General features: G+C 31.6%; 1 protein-coding gene across 2 annotated transcripts in view; it reads right to left on the minus strand.

The window, feature by feature from the left end:
* The window catches only part of LOC148239274 (putative multidrug resistance-associated protein lethal(2)03659), a 79,558-nt gene extending 55,699 nt beyond the window's left edge, over nt 1-23,859 (minus strand). For both annotated transcript variants that reach the window (XM_088199798.1, XM_088199788.1), the window contains exons 1-15: nt 23,728-23,859; nt 8,943-9,031; nt 5,553-5,638; nt 5,329-5,473; nt 5,053-5,260; nt 4,482-4,704; nt 4,260-4,416; nt 3,969-4,171; nt 3,456-3,855; nt 3,238-3,380; nt 3,024-3,176; nt 2,767-2,960; nt 2,496-2,693; nt 570-769; nt 41-195 (exon numbers count right to left, since the gene is read on the minus strand). In XM_088199798.1, coding sequence (XP_088055924.1) covers nt 41-195; nt 570-769; nt 2,496-2,693; nt 2,767-2,960; nt 3,024-3,176; nt 3,238-3,380; nt 3,456-3,855; nt 3,969-4,171; nt 4,260-4,416; nt 4,482-4,704; nt 5,053-5,260; nt 5,329-5,473; nt 5,553-5,638; nt 8,943-9,025 — 2,548 coding nt within the window. In that variant the 5' untranslated portion in view covers nt 9,026-9,031; nt 23,728-23,859. The remainder of the gene's footprint in view (nt 1-40; nt 196-569; nt 770-2,495; nt 2,694-2,766; nt 2,961-3,023; nt 3,177-3,237; nt 3,381-3,455; nt 3,856-3,968; nt 4,172-4,259; nt 4,417-4,481; nt 4,705-5,052; nt 5,261-5,328; nt 5,474-5,552; nt 5,639-8,942; nt 9,032-23,727) is intronic.
* Nucleotides 23,860-23,878: the final 19 nt, after the last annotated feature.

The raw sequence follows: 23,878 nt of genomic DNA on the forward strand, positions 1-23,878 counted from the left end.
AAAATTATGAACTATAAAAATAATATATCTAGATATTCACCTGTATAAATATATATAAAATCGGCTCTAGTTAAATAAAAATTGCCATTGTCTAAAATTGGATCAGTTAGATCACGGAATCCGATTTCAATGGAATTGACAGGAGCGTCTCCTGTGTTGGTGCTATTTTTTGCGAAGAGTTCTTCAATGTTTACCCTGTTGAAATAAATATGTTTAATTAACTTTTATTGTACTCAGTGGGAGGAACAAATAGATTTATTACTTTTGTGAAATGAGTGACGATGCAATTACAATAACAATCCTAATAAACCATTATTTATATACATACAGAAGGTTTTTAAGTTAACGTCAAATGCTATCTAAGACTCATTATTGATATCTCTCGACTTCAGCAGAAAAAAATATTAAAGTAGTTAGTTAGAAACATTTAATTATTACAATTAACTTTGCAGACAACTTTGAAATTAGTCACCAAGTTGAAGTGAAGTTAAGGCCACTAAATAAATATGTTTGAATATATCACTCTGCACTTTTACTCGTAAATATATTTAAAAAAAAATATGGTGTACCAGTATGTAGTCCAGTAATCGCTTCCAGAAGCTAATAGTTGACTCACAATCGACAGCAAAAACATGCTTGCTAATAAGAACCATGGTCCTGTAGCTTTAGCATATGATTTATAAACATGACTGCCCACGGAACCTTTACTACGCTGTTCCTCTTCACCGTCTTGCTGTTCCAATGCGGGATTTTCTTCCGCTGAATCTGACTGTAAATTAATCAAATCATTATTTATATACGATAAAAAAATATCTAAATTAAGCAAATAGAAAATATCCCATTTACATATATAAATAAAATAACAAAAAGTATCGAGGTTTTAATCTATATACAGAAGACCCCCCAATAACACGGTAAATTGGGGATGTGCTATTTGGGTACCTGTTAGTTTATGTGTGAGCAAGCCAAAGGGAAGATATCTCATCACACATGCGTGATTAGTATGTATGTATTACACAAAATTGTATGAGTATTTTCTAGTCACCCAAATAGCGTGTTCTTAATTTACCGTGTTTATGTACATATGTATGTATACTATTATATATAGTTATTTACATGTATATAAAAAAATAATTACGTTACTAAATATTTTACGCTCTTTAATTGATCTAAATATTTTTTCACAGATAAACTTTAGGACCCTGCTTAACACATATGTACACATTCACTTCCCAAATGTATATTATATTGAGTGCCATCTATTATAAATTTTGCTCAGTTGTATCATGAGGAAATTAAAATCACACCACCCCACTTCCCATCTCACCATTTTTTCCAAGACTAAATTTAGCAATCAGCAATTTTTAGTGCCTGTGCAAAACTAAGGCACCTATCATTAATCAAACGCGTTTTTAAAAATTGAAAGAACCTTTTTTCCGTTGATTAGAATATTTGACATTGAGAAAGGTTAGATTTGTGTACTTTTCCTGAAGAATCGTCTTTCGAACTATGTATGTAAATAATGAAAATGTTTCTCTTTAACTAGTCACAGGTATGTATGGCTATAAAGTGATAAAGAAGGGCAACAAATTAAATGGTGAGAATTTAAATCAACTTTGGGTCAGAAAAAAAATATTATAACATTTATAAATATAAATATAAATGGGCAAAAAAATATTTATTTAAGAAATATCTTATAAAATATTTTGCTCGCACCTTAACTATTGCACAAGTTAGGAGCGAACGAGCGAGCGTTGGTTCTCAACAGTGAACACCCCATGAATAACTTTTAACGAATCTATTCAATTGTATGTAAGACGCGAAGGTAAAGGCGACGAACGAAGCGGGAATAACGACAGAACGGCAGCGGACGTCATTTCAGCTTTTTCCGTGCCATCGCAATGGAAACGCCCGGTTATCTAGCGTTCATATTAAGATTTTTTATAACAATATTGTGACTTAAATAAATGAAAATCGAATGAAGCCTATCTAAACCGAATTTTGACCAAAAAGAAGGCGTAAAAAACAATTATCCCTTCTCAGAAATCCAAAATCCACGTCAAAAGCAATAAAATCGTGCCGCCGCCAGTACGATTTTAATCAACTATGGAGCAATATGTGAGTGTCTTAGGCATAGGCTCAGTAAAGAGTGAAATTGGTAGATATATAACATTAAATATAGTAATAGACTGGAGAATCATTCTAACCAGCTAGCTGTAAGACTTGCAAAACCTAGGAACCATATTAGAATATTGAAACATACACAGCAAATGGATCTTGAAAAGTATCACACCAGTTTTGATAGCTAGTTGAATACGGGAAATAGTTAGTGAGCTTCTACTCGAGTCAATTCAGTTTAACATAAAGTATGCTTATTGTTTTCGCTAGAAACAGATTGTAGATTAAGAGAAAAAAAATAATATAAATTCTGACCACATACGTATTTTAACCCGAAAAATACGAGCCATAAAGAAGTCTATATTAAATACACTTACAGAATGAGTACTGCTAAAGCTACTCTTGTGTCGGCGCAATTCTCGATTGCTCGTCGTTCCGTCCTCCATATCGATTCCGTCAATTACTGTAGTCTTCTCCTCTTCAGTCTTCAACAGTTCGGCAAAATCAAGACCGGAGGCTTGCAGCGAATCAAAAGTACCCTCAGCGGCAACAACACCATTTTTCAATATAAATATCTGTTGAATTAGATTAAGTCATATTATTGAATAATTTATTATTTTAAAAAATTATAATGGAATACAAACTCACATAATCAACTTTATCCAAGTATTGCAATTGGTGAGTTATTAAAATTCTGGTTTTTCCCCGCAAGTATGATGATATGCAGTTATCAAAGAGTGAACGTCCCACGTGAGCATCCACGGCCGATAAAGGATCGTCTAGTAAATAAATATCCATTTTGCGATACACGGCACGAGCCAAATTGATCCTAGCCCTTTGTCCTAATATAAAAATAATCAAAATACAATCGAGCGTTAGCCGATTAAATGCAATGGAATACCTACCACCGCTAAGACTGACTCCTCTTTCTCCGACTATGGTCTTGTCTCCGCGAGGGAATAGAGAGAAGTCTTTGTCCAATTCGCATTTTCGAACTACCATATTGTAACGGGTTCTTTCCATTGGAGCTCCGAATAAAATGTTCTGTCTAATTGTACCTGTCGAATGAAATTATTATAGTAATCTTCGATTGATAACAATATATTTTTGATCAATTACCAACGAAAAGCCAGGGTTCTTGAGAAGCGTATGACATACTTCCATTAACTTCGACTGTTCCCTTTTCGATCGGCAGTTCTTTGAGTATCACATTCAAAAGCGAACTCTTACCAGCTCCTACGGGTCCAATTACTGCTATTAAACTATAAAATAAAATATATCATGTAATGAAAAATAAATTTTTATTATTATATAAAATTAAAATCTATTGTATATACCTTCCAGGTTTGATCTTCATAGTTAAATCGGTCAACGTATTATCGGTTTGATCTAGTGTCCATTTTGCGCATACGTTACTTAATGAAACTACAAAATCTTTTGAAGGATTCGCACTCCTTACTCTCATCGCCATATCGTCTAAGATCTCTTTATTTTCTTCTTCATCTAAATGTCGATATACAGCTCTCTCGTTGATGCCGTCTGTATTAGTTTCCTTCTTTGCATTGTTAACGTTAATGTCCAAGCTGTTCTTGGACTTTCCGTTTTGATCAGTCTTATTGGTATCTTCTGAATTTGTTACGTTGCTAGAAGCTGGCAATGGTTTTACGGTTTCTTCGTATAGCAAAAATTTCTCTATACGACCGATCGAAATGCCAGCTTCGGCTATTTGTGCTATGCCTAAAAATGTTTTGATTCAGTATCAAAGAATAAAGATTGATGCACAAATAAATGTATATATCTCTTTATGTGCCGTAGCATTTTTTTAATTATACTTTGTTATATGTACACACCTGAAGGGAAGAAGATAGTCATTGATTGTCTCAATAAATTATAATACGATGTTATAATGAAGACCTTCTCAGCCGATATGGAATTGCCGAGCAATACGTAAGCTAAAATGCTCGTAAACAGTGACACTCTCGTGACGAACATGATGAACGATACAAGAACACCGCGAATGTATGACATACGACGGATTTCTTTGATTTCTCGTCTGAAATAAAGATACAAGAATAAAAATGATCAAAACAAGGCAGACGGTCTGCAGTAATAGAGCGAATATTCTCAATAAAAAATCATACTTTCTCGCCATGTGTACCATATGAGCAAAAGGATCTTCCCACGTGTACATTTTGATCACTTGTATTCCGCTTATGATCTCGTTCATTAGCCTAACACGTTCGTCTGTGCGCAAAGCAGTTTTTAAACGTAATATTGACGTTCTGTTGCCAAGCCATGCTTAAATATGAAATAAATTATAGTCCACACAATGTATGCTTATATATTATTTTTTAAATACTAACCTTGGAACGGTATAAATAATAACATAAATGCTACTCCAATCACAGCCGATTCTCCAATTTCTAGCCACATTAGGTAAGTCATTATGACAGTGCTGAGCGGGCCGACCCATAAGTAATGCAAAAATATAATGGCGACATCGAAACGGTTGACGTCGTTTGATAGCAAATTTACGACTTGACCTACAGTCGTCTCTCCTAGAGCGGTTCTCGATAGTCTCAAAGACTGAAAAATTTCAAATAATGCAATCATTAGAAATGAATAAAATATACCAGTGCATATGAAATGTCGGATTTTAGAACAATAATTAGCATTCTAATTAACATAAATTTTTGGTCTTATTGCAAAGTCCTAGCGTTTTAAGTTTGAGTGTATTGACGTATTTATCTCCTAAAATTAGAATTTGGTTCTGTTAATCTTAAATTGTATGACCTAAATGAGATTAACAAAAAGTCGAAGATAAGAAAGACTATATTTAAGACATATCTCGGAAAGTCTGACTCTGCCAACTGATAATGCTAAAAATCTGACACACATATACACACAATATGTTTTTATTATCTAATAAAATACCTTTCTGTAAATGAGAGAGCAACTGGCAACTCGAAACTTCATACCCATGTGTATGATACCCAACATGTACGGATGTACGATGAATATGCTTAACGCTGAACATAATATTACTAAGCCGGCGTTCAAATAAGCGTCTCCTTTGTCCTTATTTTCGTTTCCAGGACTATAATATTTGACTAAACGACCTAAAAATAGTGGTTGAATTATCCTGCAATTTTAAAATGATCATTATTAATTGCTTAGCATATAAAATCATATTTATGTAAATGTGTATACCTAATACAGCACTCCATGAGGAATAACAATACCCCGTAAAAAGCGCATTTGAAGCCATACGCTCTAATAATAACACGTAATAAGCTAGGTTTCTTCTTTTTTAACTCGTCATTCCATAATCTCTCGAAATTATTACCTAATGTACCTGTTGTTGACAGAGAACAAATCCTATATTTAGTCATAGTGTATATGAAAGTAAGATGTGTTATTTTGTATGATATTACTTGATGTGTGCTCTTTTAGTGGTTCGTAAAGATCTGCTACATCCAGATCTTTCTTGAAACCTTTGTAAAAAAATGATGAAGTCCATCTGGAAAAAATAAGATTTTTTAGATACATAAAATTGCATGTTTTATCTATTATCATATGATTTTTTTTAATATATATGCACATATATATTTATATTCTATATTTAATTATATATGTATAATACATTCTCGCATATCAATACAAAAAATTGCAGTGTGGTAAAAATATTATTTATATTACTTTACAATGACCAAGCAAGACCCGTTATCAATTTTTGCATTTTATTTGTTTTTCAAATCCTTGATACTGCCCGCAAACTATTTTTAAATCTTGCTGAAATTTAACAGCTCGTCCGATATTTGAATCAGTATTTTAAACCATATTTTCTAATTAACTGGCCAATTGTAGAATTTTAGCAATATTTTCGAGGTGAATTTATTTGGTTTGTCAGAATTATCAATAACACTGATCTTCAAGATACGATTTATTGGTTTCAGTTACCATCAAAGCTGTAGAGTTATTTAAAATTTTACCGACTCCAAATTTATCTTATGGTCTGAATCCGACTACAACTTTAACAATTTTAATAAGATTATTTTTTGCCAGGATATAATTGATATCAATAAAAATAATGTTGACGATTTTCAAAATATAATAAAAAGAAAATTATAAAAAGGAATCTGTTAATTTTAACGACTCCGACTCCACAGCTCTGATTACTGTAGGATTTAATTCTTCGTACATTTCTTAGTCAACGAACAACTCGCCACTGTCGGCGAAATCTAAGTTATCAAATCCTTCTCCCAATGCAGTTATTAAATTTAAAATATTATAATGTTCTTCATCTATTATTGGAATTAATTGGTAAGGATAGGTTCTTGAACCGATCCTTATCACATGTAACTGCATCTCGTATGGTTAAAGGTCGAATACATACGATTTATGTATATAAATATACCAGGCGCATACGGTGAACGTAGAACGAAGGGAATGCATCTCACAGTATGCGCCTGATATATACATATGTATATATTAACCATTTCAACGCTACAGAAAAATATAATTCTGAAATTATATTTTATGGGAAATATTACAATTAGGCATTTAAAAATTATTAATGTACCGACCACACACAAATACCCACGTTTAAAAGGGTCTTTTTCTCAAAACTAGTGTTAATTTACTGTGACCAAAATGATCATCCAGCAACAAGGAAACAAGACAATAGCGTAAAGGATTTGGACCACACAGCCCTCGTTACGATCACATAAGTAACACGAGTTTTGTTCTTACTGTAAATATTTTAAGTGTAGTATCTTAATTGTTTTTAAAATAAACATATCACTATATTTGCAGGATCGTCATTTGGGAAAGGGAGTAGATGGGGGTATTTGCGCCTCCCCTCCTTTAATTTGTCCAGAAATGTGCATGGTATTCAATAAAATAATATGAATCTTAATGAAATCGAAATATTAAAAAAACGACAACTGACTGGCGAACTTTTGACCCCCATGAATAAAGCTAAAATGTCGTTCCTGATTCTAAATCAGAAATTATTGGGTTATCCCTCAAAGAAAATCTAAAAAACAGTCTCGAAACACAGCATTTCAGAGTCATTATGGAATACATTTTCACTGGTAAATATATATTGTTATCAGTGAAAATATAATTTATCTGTCAAGTGCTAGTAAAATTATATGATTTCAACTTTTTCATATGTACATTTACATACTTTTCATTATATATTTATGTATATGTGGTGTATTACAGTGAAGGTGTATTTTTCAGTTATATTTTCGCTAGTGAAGTTCAAATACATTTTCACCAGTAGATATATACATATATTGCTACTAGCGAAAATATAATTGCAGCTTGAAAATATAATAGTTTATTTATATGCTGCTCTATGAAACTCAATTTGACAGTTGCGAAACGTCCATTTGTTATTCAAACCCAAACCTAACCAATTATAAGTTTAGAAGTTTAATTAGGTTAAGTTCAAAATACAAATTTAGCCAACTGATCTCTCAAGGGATAAAAAGCGTAAGATGTATGTAGACAAAAAAATTGAATTTGAGGAAACATTGTAATTATATAATAAAAAAATAGTAGAAAAATAGGTATATTATTTAGGATAAGAAATATGTTAAGTATAAATACAAAAAAAATAATCTTCAATAGTTTGAATTATATTGCTCCTACTTTGTGCAACAATATTATATATGCTTAATAAATTAGATAAAACAGTGTTGCATAGTATTTAATAAAAAATAAAGATGTATATAGATTTAATACTAGAAATATAGATAATTTAGGAATAGTTAAGTATAAGAAAATGAGTACGGCCAAGTGAAAATTGTACAGAGTGTATACAAGTCGAATTTTGGTCAATAGGAGTGCGCAAAAACAATTATCACTTCTTAGAAGTCAAAAATTCACATCAAAAGCAATAAAATCGTGTCTGTGCAGTAATAGTGGGAACGCTCGGTAACGAGCGTTAGGTAAAATTTGGCAACACTGATGCACAAAGTTTGTATGGAAGCGTCATGAAGAAAATGAAAACCAATATATAAAATTTTTTAAATATTTTTTTTATCTTTTCTCCAGAGATGGCACTATATTTCCTTCAATTATTTTTTCAATATGACCTCTATAAATCTCATAAAACGCTCGTAAAACGGTTGACGTCAGTAGACGTCCATAATGCATACATTTTTTTCTTGACCGCATTAAAGTGAAACGCGTAAATCGAGGTAAAAAATCAGAAAAGTTTCTTGAGATACCTTTATAAGAAGATATTTGGTTATTATACTTTCTTGCATCCCAGTGTCTTTTTGCGCGGAACGTTGTTTGTCACTAAGAATTTCTTCAAACTACTGAATGGTTCTGTTGACAATCAAACTATTCTTGAAGAATTTGTTTTACAATCAGGAACGTCTTTGAGAACAACGAACGTGTCCTCTTTTGATGCATATTAGAGCCAGGACGTCCGTACTAGCCAACTCTCACATGGCTGTCTCCGTCTGGTTCCTTAATACGCTGTCAGTTACGAGGAGCTGATCCAGTTTGAATCATTTAATTTTAATATTTTTTTATTATTATATATTTTTAGTGTTTGTATACAAATAACACAAACTTGTTGGGTTACGATGATCTTAATTTAGTTTAAATAAATAAATGTATAATATATGGTAAGAAACCGTACTAATTGAACATGTCTGATATTGATTCTAGACGTCACATACAGGTGTTATATATCTATATTTTGTTTATAAACCATGAATAGTGCATATCATCGATTACCATCTAAATATTATTAAATTATAAGCTGATATTATGCATAACAATAAAATTAAAAAACTTACGCGAAAGTCAACGCCGACAGAGGATTGCAATTCTCGCGTGGACTAGTTTTTCTTGCCTCCTTCTTTTTTTCAACATTTTCCATCGCAGCCTGAAACAAAGAATCTCATTTTTAGCCTATCACCATTTGTCTTCTCGCACATATCTTCCCAATTCATATAGATTGAAATGAGTTACTGAGTTAAATAACTCAATCGACATTGTAACATAACCAATTGAACCAAACATCTGCAAACGAAACGCATGACAAGATCATCCGACAAAACATTGTTGTTGACACGCAACAAAAATATAATTACACCATTTAGATTATAATGACGAAATAAAAAAATGTCAACAATACAGATAATGATAACCGGCGCCTAGGTATTTCTAATGTTGACTAGATAAATAAGATAAATCTGCGCCAAATTCTATCTAGCACACCGTAATCACTTTTTAACAAAAATAATACAATAAGTCTTGAGTAATCAACTTAACTATGTTATAAATATTTAGCGGTTAAATAAATAACAAAACAAAAATGGACACTGGATTGTCAAAAGTAAATGCAGATATATACAAATTCAATTTAAACGGAGGATTGGCTTACATTGATTACTGTTATCAATTACTTTATAAACATATTCTAATGACAACGCGATTTATTGTTAATTTGTCCGACAATAACAAGCATGGTAAAAATTAGTTAATCAGCATCTAATTAAAATTAAAAACGAAACATGATATAGTGCGCATCATTATAATCGTATAATATTAATTTTAATGAATACTCTCGTGGTAAAAAAAGGATTAAGCAAACTTTAAACATATGTATTTTTAGTACATAAATATTTAGGATTACATACGAATTATATTTTCCATGGTTTTAATTTACACAATTTTATGTATTCCTTGATATATTCAAGTTTTATTATAGTATAAATATAGTTTTGTGACCTCTGAAAGATCGTTAAAATTCACTGAAATGGGTTTAATAAATTGGGACGTGTTCTGAATATTTTAAAGCTCTAATTAAATCATTGATAAGCACCGCGTAATAAAATACGCGTATATACATTTTATGGTAGAAAATAAATAAAAAACATAATTTAAACATCATTAAAAAAACGATTACATATTTTATTATATTGTAGTTTATTTACACTCCACATGTCAAACATGCGTTATATAGCGTTGAGTAAATATATATTATATGCGGCCCGCGAGAGAACTAGGATTAAAATTTAGAGCTAAATTTAGAGCTAAAATTTGCATTTTGATAAACTTTTGGTCAGTGTTGAAAACTGATAATATAAATGAATGATTAGTATTTATATTTAATGGTTTGATTATCAGTTTATTTTTTTATTTAATTATTTTTAAAGAAGCTTATGAATATTTTTGCAAATGATGTTTATTTTGATTGCTTCTATCAAATTTTAACAATTATTTTATTAAGAAATGTGGGTTAAGTTTCTTTTATGTTATAACGTCATATATTTCAAATAAAAATGTTTAAAACGGTGCAGTCAGTCAGGACGTATAAAATTTAAACTATGTGAGAGATAAGTGCGTGCGGAACGCGTGTAACGCACGCCATTATCTCGCACTCGCTCTCGTCACATAACACGCGAGCGAGCGAAAGGGAAAGTATCTCACCGTACGCGCCTGGTGTATAGTCCATCCAAGAAGTAATTTTTTACTTTTTTGTAATCAACAAAACAATTCCTGTAATATTCTATTAGTATTTTTATTGAATAATATATTAAATCTATTATATCAACATGGAAAGTGATTATAAAACTGCTATCATGTTTTTGAGTTAAATATGTATGTATATAAATAAACAAAATAAGTAAAAAAGTGATATTTTTCCTTTTCCTAACAATTTAAATTATAAAAGGAAAAATTAATTGAGCGTGTAATTTCACATGGTCACACTATTATATTTCTCACCAATACTGTGTCGATGAGCGTCCACATCTTAGATCAAGTGTACATATGTATTTTATTTTATTAGTTTTAGTGCAGAATTATAACCATAGTTAAAAACACTGTCATATCTATACCGCGTAAAAATGTAGTATTTACTAAATACAAATTGCCTATAAAAATATGTTGTTTCGATATAATGGAGTAGAAAATTATAGTATAAAATAACGGGTACTTGTTAATTAACACGGTGCAACGCTCAAAAACCACCAGTTGTTATACTTTAGCGCATGCGCGCCTGCAGTTATAAAATTTGACAGTTGCGAAACGTCCATTTGCTGTTCAAACATAAACCTAACCTAAATGAATATAATGGTTGATTTGTTTAAGTAAGATTTGGGTTTGAACAGCCCGGAAAATGCAGAGGTGATTCATTTCCATTCCATATTATAAATTCATTATCACTCACTGCAGACACACATGCGCACAGCAGTGAGTCACGGGTTGCGTTGCGCCGTGCTAATTATCAAATACCAAATGACGAATATTGGAAATATAACGATATAAGCTGTTTTTATACTTAAGTATTTTAAAACGACATATGTATATTAAATGTTGACAACAATGTTAAATGCGATGCGCTAAGTCTAGTATTTTCATCTGCTTAATATCAACAGAGATAGCATAACTATATTATGTGCTTTTATACCGGCAATGGGACAAATATACAAATATTTGCTAATGTAATATTTATATGGATTTAATTTATGTTGATTATGTATATGTGATTTTTATAGTACTTGATAAATGATAATCCACTTAACTATATCTCTAATTGTATCTTCTATTATATTATTAAACACATTATAACTCGTGTGTTTACATAGCTATCACGACTGCACCCTTCTAGTATCGATTTTCACTATACACAGAGATATACCTAAGTATTAATCAGCTAATTGTATTGTAGTATAATATATTTTTAAAATATTGTAATCAATGTGTGTAGGTGAATCATACGAATTGTGAAATATTTTTTAAACATAAATATAAAAATAGTATAATATAACAGTATACTATAATCGACGATATACTGATAACACGAAAACTTCCGGTATTCTAAATGTATTATAATATCTTGATACCTAAAACCTTGTATTAGAATAATCATAATATAACTGTTGAAATGATAGGCGTTACCCCAAAACGTTCCAGCGTAACATAATTGAGGACGAAAATAAAAATTAATTAAGAACGCCATTAGCTAAATCCTTAAAATATATACACTTATTCACATATTTACGCGGTAGAGAAATAACATTTTTTTAAACGTATTTGGTTCACAAATGAACTACATCAGGAACCACTCCCACTGCCCATGAAGTGAGTCATGAGATGCTTTATCGCTGAAAATGTTGATCGTACTTTATGAGTTAAAGTAACGTTAAAAAGTAAATACTATTCAATGGTTTTGTTAAAAAAATCGTTCTATGGCTCGATTTATCCATTTTCGACCTACGCGATATTTTCTGGAACGCATGTACCGCGTAAATCGAAGTATGCGTGAAATTTGTTCTATGAAGTCTTGAAGAAATTAGGATCAGAATATAAAACTACATTTTCATCATCTGGTAATAAATAACGCATGTCGTGCTTTTAAAACTGAGACTTTGGAACAAACTCTGCTAATAAGAATTGCAAATATTGATATCATCCTTAACATTATATTGTTTTTGTAAGCTGCAGCAGTAATAAAATGTTTAAAAAGACAGTTTTTTAGATATGGGGTTGTAATTTATTTTTTTATTTGAATTGAATTAAGACCATAGTAGGTTACCCCAATGCGTCACCATGGTCGAAAACAGTGATTGTATTATTACAATACACAAAAATATAAAATAATACACAAAAAATAAAATATCAAAATTAAATGATACTAAGATAACTGGACCAGCTCTTCGTAGCTAACATTAAACAGGTCAATGTGTAATGCCAGCGTATTAAGGAGCCGGATGGCCACAGTCATAGGCGAGTCGGCAAGTGCGGACATCCTAGCCCCAACGACTATAAAAAAAAGACGCGATCGTGATTTTCGAAGACGTTTTAGAACCCAAAACTGGAATTCCTCAAGTATAGCTGGATTGTCGACAGCACCCTTCAGTAATTTGGCGCTGGGATATAAGAACGGATAATAACCAAATGTCCTTTTGTAAAGGTATCTTAAAAATCTGTTTTGAATCTTTGAATAACCGAGTTAAATCATCCGAGCAACTGAGGTTCGACAATTTTTTTAATAATAATCCATGACAAACTTTGTCGAAGGCCTTCTCAAAATCTGTATATCGACGTTTACTTGAATTCACTGCGACTTGTCTATAGTTTATACACAATTTGTCACCCTTTTTATGAATAGGGGTGACTTTTGTGCATTTCCATAGATCAAGAAATGACGATGTCTTGAGAATTAGATCAAAAATACGTTTTATAATATGATTTTTGTTTAGAAGTTTAAGAAACACCGATCTAGGACACAATATTTGTTATTTGCTAGTAGCGCATTTAAGAGTACCAACAAAATGCAACGAAAAACCGCAAATTATATAGGAAAAATTCCGCAAAACTGCACAAAACAATTACACATTACAATGTAAACAGCGGTGTGTATTGTAATAATACGATTAATTAAATGATCCCATACTTATGTTTTTTTAGTATGCTCATGAGATGTCAATTGATTTTTATTTACACAGATAAGTGTAAAACTAATTATACATTCTTGATCTTCAAACATTTATAGATGAAGAACATGTTTAGTGACATATACATTGTATTGATTTTGACATTTTAAAATAATTTAAAACCATAATACAAAGTTTTATGATGGGAATAATGATTGAAATGTTAAGCAATATGTTTTGAAATGCATACTATTTGTAGATTATATATTTTGATAAAACCAAAGTAGGAAACATAGATAACCTAATTCAAAAAATATAGGTCGGTTGCATAACCAAAAACACTAGCTTCTGATTAGTGTTTTTATATGTTTAATACGACTTCTTGTGGGGTAAATCTGCATTTCAATACCGCACAATGTTAAAATACCAGTCTTATACAATAGATGCTCTTCTTGTCTACGTTTCTGTATTTATGTCAAGTAACCATATAACTATGATATGTTCAATATTGATTCTAAAAGTCACACGTTTCCATTATACGGAAGGTTAAAAGAAGCAAGTGTTTTCAAAGCAAAATTACTTCTAGCTGACTTCATAGCCGTTAAAAATCACTCTCGTGAGAATGGAGGAAACAATGGCATTAATGAGTTGTGTACTGAATTCAGTTACCAGAACAGAGCATACATTACTATTTATGAGCCGAGTATTTTTTTTGTCAATATTCTGAAATATATGTTTTTATTTTTTCACTCTTTTCCATACCTACATTTTAATTAGCAGAGAAAATATATTTATTTCATTATATTAAATAATTGTATTTAAATAAAAAAAATCATGAAAAATTGTGGTTGAGATACGGTAAATATATAAATTGCATAGAAATGCGTTAAACCACTTCCATGACATTTTTTTTTAAATTAATTGATATTATTTATTACACATATTCATGACTTAGTTACATCATTAAATTCAGTCCCAACACAAAGGGCAATATAATATAGCCGGCGAATAATTTGTTTGTACTTGCCCACTCGCCTTTAAATCAAAATTACTAAAATATTCGAAGCGAAATTAAATTCACGAACTGCAGTTAAATTTAAAATACAGCTGGAGCAACATCATTGAAATTGAATCGTCGATTACAACACTACGACCGTGACTTTACATAGACCTAACAATGAATACAGCTTCCGCCATTCAATTATAATGTTAAATCGTAAAAACCTCGCAACGAAAATCATTAAATACTATTAACATGTCACCAACAAGGTTTAGGTAATGAAAACGCTTACGTTACAGGTTGTAAATATAATTATTTATTAACAACTCACAGTTTTGTGGAAAAACAGTGAAAACTAATCTAAATACAATATGCCAACTGAAGTACCACTTTAATACTAGTTTATCTTAGCTACTGTAACTAGACTATATGCAAGATTTTATCAATATTGATTAGATACCACAATTCTGGCATGCGTTACAGTAGTGCTATTTTCAGATTGAGTTATTTGTAAAAATAAGCCAAATAATTGGAGACAAAATAATGTTTATTATTTGCGTATAATCTTTTTTATCATTGAAAATAGTGTATATAAAAGGTTTAGTATACATTTTTATATGTTTCATTATTTACTCTTAATAAGCAATTATATTGAGTTGTGACGTTATTCTATTTCAAATTAAAGGTTTTCCGAAATGCAAACCAAGTGGGACGAAGCCTAAATGCCATGACCGAATTTCTTTACAATGTAATGAGGTCAACGATGTACTACCATAAAAGACAACATAAGAAGAATACACATGACAATCTAATCGATATGAGTTGTACAAATATTTTATCTATTTTTAACTGTGCAGTGTATAATAAATATGTTATAATTTGAACACTTTTATTATGGTATATAAATACATTCTAATATTTATTTAAGTTAAATCAATACTAGTAAAAGTTGCACCATATTTTTTAATATCCGATAAATATACTTATTTAGAAATGATTGATTAACTTTTAAGATTAGTTGAGTTTTCATTGAAATTAGTTATCTAAGCATTCTAGGATTAGTTTGTTTATTTTGATTTAAGTCAGACGGTACTTAATTTATCGATTGCGATTTGGAAAGAAAAAGCAATAAACAGATTAGCGATTATTCATCTCTAGTACATTTTCTATTTTTATCTTTATTTTTTTTATTACTGAATAATCTGACTGTTTTCACAATGCATCCCGATGGCTATTATATAAACAATAATAAACTTTTTTATTAAAGAAACAGTTATGAGAACCATCGCAAATGGTGAGATGGATGGCTCGTGCAAGAGAAGCGTACTCAAGCGCTGACGTCCTGGCTGCAACGGCAAGAACAAGGAATGCGATCGCGACTCTTTGGAGCACTATAAAGCTCGCAGCCGAAAGTCACCGATAATTGACGGGTTGTGAACACAGCTCTTTAACAACTTTTAACTAGCTAAAACACTATAGGATAAAAATACGGATACGACCCATACTTGTAGATATTGCAGATATATTTTTAATTTATTTTCAATAACAATGAGTATATCGCTTCACTCGGATTCCAGACAATGGAACCGATAAATTATGGCGCGAATCGTCAATAAATTATTTAAGTGACACGCGCTCCGCATAACGGAGCCGAGCATCATCGACACCGTATCGCAAACTTTGGCGATATGCATAGAACATCTCCGTCCCTGCTCCAACGTCTCTCCTAAGTCATCGTCGGATATATTTTTGATTAAAACACATTTGATCTGGAAAATGTGATAAGTGTGACACAGCGACTCCATGAATCTCTGTAAAGAGAGGAATCCGAATGTGTGCCAATGCTCTGAAACACTATCAGGTCATCAGCATATAATACATATTCCGAGTAATTAATTACCGCATTTATGTAAGAGCAGAGGATCCAGATTGGATCCCTGTAGTACCCTACAATGAGCAAAATACTTGATTGCCATAGCTATTACAGATTTAAATTAGCGGGATAGAACTAAATATTAATATTGTTATTTATATATTATAAGAGAAACATCACTTCCTAACGACACTTTGTTTATGTGATGAATGAAATGATTGCGTGCTTACTATCGCGTGTGCTATTAATACTCACATACAGGGCCAGCGCTAAAAACTGCGGGACCCAAGGTAAGAATCTCTAAAAAGAGTTTGTAAAAATAAGTACAAGATGCTCTATTTATAAGCTATCAAAATCAATAATTTATCAATCGTTATCATTTACGTATGTATAACGATAACAATTTGAAGACGTCCGTGCGCTGCGAGTGTCAGAATAACAGTGAAGTAGTTGGAACGTTTATAACAACTTTGATATACAAGACGATCTTGCTTTTGTAAAATTCCAAGAAATAGAAATGCATTGGAAATCTATTTGGCACTCAAATATATTTAGGCGGGGTGCGGCCGGGCCTGCTCACATACATAAGTGACTAGGCTTTTATAGGTATTACATAATAGTTATTATTAAACTTAAATGTAACGTTTAGCTCATAAGTTTTGAGTTAAAAACGGTCTTGATGCACTTTGAATGTTAATTGTCATAAAATATATGATATTTATTTTTATGAAAATAAACTTATAAAAAATAATTGAGAACAGGAGGTACATACAATTATTGTTTAATATAAAACAAGGTACAAGTACGTAGCGATTGAATTTCACTCGAATGAATGTTGAATAATTAGACTTTGGAGCTACTGACTTGAGTTGACTGAATAGCAACAGTTCAAAGAACAGATGATGAATCGAATAGATATTTTTAACAAAAAACTAAAGTATGGTGTTTAAAACTTCACTGGCGAAGATCTAATAATAAACAATATAAAAAAGGGCTTCAATACAAATGAGTATATAACGATTGTGGTTAAAAATAACATGATGATTTAAGGAAAATATCTAAATAAAACAACAATTACGTATGTTGCAATTGTCATGTGGTAAAAAATACAACTTGCTGAAAAAAATGCATTAGTCCAATTGGCAAATTAGTTTATATCCGGAGAATGAGAAAATTGTGAAATTAATAAAAAAAAAACAAGTTTTTTTGCGACAGGTCGTCGTAAAAATCCAAACGAGTTCTTGTGTAAATCCTTGGAAATACTGACCTTGTCGGCATGAGAAGAAAGAGAGGATGAGTTTTTATGTATTTAACGGTCTTTATACATTTGATAATAAATACAATATGATTTAAATAACTTTACAGTAAATCCTTGAACTATTTGAAAATCGCGAAATATATTGCGTAACATGCAAGTCATATTATTATCATAAAAACATCACTTGCAACCAGCGTGTAGTTTCATGTTTATGATCTAGTAAGTAATGCTCATTATTTAATAATGATTTTTTTATCATTTTTTAATCGAAAGTCCAGGAATAATTATAATTTAATTAAGAGAGGGTCAGTGCAATGTGTTGGCAACTATTTAAAATAAATTTTGCTTATTAAAAACACACCTGTTGATTTATTTTATTTTATGATTCATCATTGTCAGAAAACCTTCGATTATTATGTATGTACAGTAGACCCCTCCAATTTACCGTGTTATTGGGGGTCTACTGTATTGTGCTATTTGAGTGCGTGTAGTTCGAGGACTAGAAAATACTCATATTTTGCAGTGCGTACGTACGAATCGCTCACACATAAAGTATCGGGCATATAAATAGCATGTCCCCAATTTACCGTGTTATTGGGGGGGTCTACTGTACTTATTATTTCTTGAAAATTGTCTTAATCATAGTGCAATAAAATTAGGAAGAAGCGTGCATTTTTTATGGGAGACACGTATTTTGTATTATTAAAAATTACTTCATGAGTCGAAAAATGTATCATGAATCTTTGGAAGATATAGATAGTACTTAATTTATTTACATTTAATATTATTTAACCGAAAAATATGCTAAAAACATTTGAGGTTATGTCATGCAATTTCTTCGTAAAAAAATATTGTAAATATTTTCTTAAGAAATACGTTTTAATGGTATTTTTTAAGTCTTCAAAAATGAAAAATGGAATCCCAAAAATTACAAACGCTGTTGACCGACTGACAAGAGGAACTGACAGATTAGGTAAAATAACAAAGTATGTAAAATAATAAATCAAGCATTTTCCTTTTGACCCCCTCATTTATCAGTAATTTGCACAGCATTGTGTTATGAATATTTTATAAAATTCAAAAAGTTTAACGATTATGCAAGTAATTAATTGATTTATTTCACTAATTGGTTGAATAAAGTATTATTGGTAAAAACCTAGAAAAGAATTACGAATAAAATTCGAATACTTTATCCATTTTTTATTCAATATTCGAATAGTTGAAAACAGCGAATAATTGAGATTCCTAGTTAGGAGTAACTAACAAAGCAATAATTCTAATCGTTTGTACGAGACAGAAAAACTACAGAACTTTGTAAAGCAGAAATATAATAGTAAAAAAAGCAATTATATTTTCTGTACCATAAAAAATATTACAATAGTATTTACTAGGAAAAACATTGAATTTTTCAATGTTTCATACGCCTTCTTATATACTAGGAAATGTAAATAAAATAAAAATGATAATATTTGTATAAATTCCCTAGATCAGGAAAAGTTAGGAATGTTTTTTCAGTGTGTAAATAAATTTGACTTTAACTAGAGCAGTAAAAATAATCTACGAAGATTTAAATTTTTATTTAATCTTTCTCATTTTAATTATAGTGCTCTAATTTACTCTTTGATCTCTGACGTATATCTATTTTAGGCGCATCTCTCAATACCACAGGAATAAGCATATAATTAATATGCGAGGTTAATAATATGTTTTAAAATATCATAATTTATTTGTTGCTTATATAGATATTTTGATATGTATAATACCAATTAAGCATTCGTAGAAAAAATATTGCTGAACTCGCTACAAGGTTTTCCTCGAAGATAAAAGTGCAACTTTAAATTTGAGCTAAAATTGTGTAGCAACGCAAGAGCCGGTTTTATGATGATGGTTATTCTTATACCCGCACTTCACTCTCCGAAAGTTGTCCTAGTGGAAGTTCGACCGAAGTCGGTCAAGGTCGCAGTTTTTCGAAGAGCGTTCGCACAGCCGGGAATTTCATACGCGTGCACGCTTCTCAACCTCGCGTATTATAACTACGTGCGTGTTTTAAACACAAAAAAAATTAAAGCCAAATGGAGAAAAAGGAGATGGTGGATGATTGCAATGCACCGGAATAGATCAATGTTAGTAAATAAGACATTTTATGTTGAATCGAGGCTTCACTGTCACTAATAAATAATAAACAGGAAACGTTCAAGTGTGCAACTAATGAATAATTTCTATTATTTTTTAAGGAAAAGTATGGAAAGTCAATTTGCTGAATTGAGATTTTATATACAATATATAGCTTAGGTCTTTCTCTTTATGATACATGCAAAATTGACTGCGGATTTTTGCGGTTTTTAACACATTGCATACCTTAAAAATGTATTATTCTTAAAAATGGGACGGGGCTTAGTCGCGAAAGTTACGACCTAAAAATTTGTTCAGAATCACCAAATATACACATATTTAAAAAAAAAACGATACCGGGTATGATAAAATGCTAGTCAAATACTTTTTCTTAATATAAAACAGCAAATTTGTGACATATACAATTTTTTTTTTTTACGCTACGCGGCTAAATTTTTTTATTACGCTACGCACGGCCGTTAAACACGGAATTCCTCTTCCTCGGGCCTACAATTAAAGAAATGTTAACGTCAAATTTAAAATACAGTTTTGTAATGATTGTAATTTTTTAATAATATGGTTACCGTGGTAAAATCAGTAAACGTCAAATTGTGGATCGCGTACTAATGAAATAAAATAAAAATTTGTTTGGAATGACTAAATATATACATATTTAAAAAAACGATACCGAGTATGATAAAATGCTAGTCAAATACTTTTTCTTAATAAAAAACAGCAAATTTGTGACATATACAATTTTTTTTTTTACGCTACGCGGCGAAATTCGCACGACCGTTCAACACGGAATTCCTATTCCTCGGGCCTACAATTAAAGAAATACTTTAAATAATTGTATTTTTTAGCACTTATAATATTATATATTTGACTAAGAGCACTTATGGAATCAACTAAAGTGGAGAAATAATTTTGGCCGTCCAGATCGGGCAAAAATACCAAACAGTGGCGCGATCGTGAAGACGCCTATATTAAAATTGAATCGTTCTATCTCAGTTTGCGATAAACCATCTCTATCTCTCTCTCTCGTCACGCGAGAGAGCGAAAGGGAAAGTATCTCGCCGCTCGCGCTCGAAGCGTTTTCGGGTATGACTTTCGGAAAGCGAGGGAATTTTCGGAGGCGACGAAGTCGGCCGCCTCGACCCAAATTACCCCCATTTTACCTCCCGTTCGCGGTGACCTCGGAGAACTTGCGAGAGATTTTAGCGCGGGGACAACCGAGCTCGACCGAAGTAAGCCCGAATTTTCACATTATATTTCCCGTCCTTGGCCAACTGTCGCCTACTTTCGGAGAGTGAAGTGGAAGCTTGAGAATAACCATGGCAAAATAATGACACACCACACAAACAGCACAATTCCCATAATTAGACAGAGCTGTAATAGTTGATTCGTAGTGTAAATTTGTTTTTATCATTATGCATTTTGAACAATAAGCATTTTTTAAATGCCATTGTTTTTCCCATATATAAAATTAGATACTTTGATAAAACATGTTTAGCGTTCTTTTACAGGGGTGCGATTTAACCGGAAATTATTTTAAGAGATATGTGCATATAAAACGAATTGTTTGTGCATTTATCTAAGGGGTTTTTTTTCTGAAAAGAATTCGTTACAGAGAGTTATTCATAAGGTGTTCGTTGTTCTGACCAATGCTCGCTCGCACCTAATCTGTCAACAGTAATGCACAAACGATTCGTTTTATGGGTCAATTATTTTATATATTGCTCATTTAAATTGTCTTCCTTTTAAAGCAGTGATAATATACGACCAAGCTAATTACAAGCAATTGTAATTGGTTGACCAGACAATACTTAATAGGAAGTATACGAAGATGGTTCGCTTCGAAATTTTAGTGAGTTATCATAACGGGAGGATTGACCATAGGTGGCAATCGGACGACCGATGAATAGATTACAATATTGGTAATAACAGTATTGGAGCAAAAATGTATCTTCCTACTGGTATTACAAAATGAAATACCGGTAGTACCGAAAATATTTTTTATTCTTTTTTAAAACCGGTACACCTTTTTTGTTGAAAACGATATATCCTTGGCTTAGAACTACGAAAATGACGATGCCCATATTGAGAAGCGGAGAATAAAATGATAAATTATCTTAGGTAGTTTTATCGGGGTAGGATAGCAAAGTAGAATAATATTATCGCTTTTAGTCTTAAAGGGTCGAAATATCGGCCCACCTTACCTATGCAAAAAAATCCACCGTTCAATATTTCGACGCAAATTTTAAAAATTTAATTCAACATGGTCGATATTTTTGTACGATATGCGCAACGTGATCATCTCTAGCAGGTCTTACGATACCAAGAATTTCTTAGTAATTCTCTTATGTAACAAAGAAATAACAGCGGCGCCACGGGCCCTTTACTATGATAGGAATAGCTGGCGAAGTGAAAATAAAAGCAGGTATTGTATACACGAAATTCTTCTAACTATTTGTATATTTTCATCTCCATTAAGACATGTTTACTCAAATAGTCCACGGAATATGCTTCACTAAGAAGAAAAACTTGGCGCCCGTAATTCCAAAAATATTTTTTTTATAATTAATGAAAAAGTTTAATTAAAATAATTAATATATCGAAAGAACAGTTGCCGGGGAATTTGAATGCTTTGATTTTTCTAATCAATCAATAATAATGTCCATACCGGTAATACCGATATTGAAAATTTCGGTATTGCAATCCTTAGCCATGCTAAAGATCATTATGGGCGGAATTGCAACAGGAGCGGTTTTTAAATGGACTTAATAATTTTGTTACGCTGGCAAAAAACGGACTGTTTTAGAACGCAGCTAAAAGGAAAATTTGCAATGCACGGCCAAATATGCTTTTTAATTAAAAAACAGTGTCCCATTTTTCAGTATTTCCTTTAACGGATATGTCAATTTATTGATAAAATATCACCCTTCCCCCTCAAATTAACGGACTATTCTACTGAATATTTAGCTCTTACCGTTTCAAATATTGCTACAATAATAAATATAGTATCAGTGTAAAATGTCGTCGAATCATCATTATCATTTTTCTCTCAATACGCGCAAATTTCCATTGTCATCGCCATTATTACGCAAACAGTATTCCTAGCAATAACTAACAGTAATAATCGTTTCGTTTCATTGGAGCGAGATCCTTTTATTTACTCTGTGATAACGATCTGATAAAAGCGCGGTTTCTTTTACTTTGTTAGGAAAAACTCCCGAGTCATTCGCGTTTGTTTTACGAACGGGTTTAATATGGTTAATCATATGTTGTACAATTGTTTGCAAATCGTTCATTGTGTATGTCGCTGATTGTTTTATCAGCGTTCGAGTGGTGATAATGCTATGCGAATCTGCGGGTCTTCCTTGATGACGACATACATGGCAGTAGGTTGGGTTCGAAGCCGGCGAGCGTTAGCGAGAACAACAAACAAACGGTGCATGTTCGAATGCAAAACGATCGATGATGAAATAGCGACCGGTTGCCAATGTCAATGTCTCTATGATTGTTTTATTAAAAAGCGAAGGTGAACTTCAATCGACGGTAAGAGAGCGATGGACCAGATAAACAGATGTATCGTTTAACTAAATAAATAAAAAAGATTGACATTTACTGAAAAAACAGATTGGCAACCGGTGAGATTTAGTAGCGCCATTTTGAAAAATAAAAATATTTAAATTCCTATATTTCAGCCGGTCAATGAAATTTAAGTCATGCATTGCAAAAGTCAGCTTATGACCAAATATTTTTTTCTAAACGGTGGTGTCGAATTGAAGTTTAATTTTATTAACGATAAAAGCTCGAATCAATCGAAGAGCGAAATAATACATTATGCATAAGAAATCTTATAGGTTATGAATTTGTGTTTTCCAAATATATATTATAAGGTTGTGGGATAAAAAAGCATACGTGAAATATAAAAAAAAACAAAGATTACCTTAGAAACGACTGCGTATGTCTCAAAATGTTCTTATATAGCGCGATGTTATTTGAAGCTCAAACGAAAAGGGCGCTCGCACACAAAGCACGACCGCACGGGCGCACACGCGGATCGCTCCACTGTCTCACTATTGCAAAATGAACGAATG

Source organism: Plectrocnemia conspersa, unplaced genomic scaffold (assembly GCF_051122295.1).
Source record: "Plectrocnemia conspersa isolate PC_06_02 unplaced genomic scaffold, ASM5112229v1 ptg000001l, whole genome shotgun sequence".
Lineage (NCBI taxonomy): Eukaryota > Metazoa > Arthropoda > Insecta > Trichoptera > Polycentropodidae > Plectrocnemia > Plectrocnemia conspersa.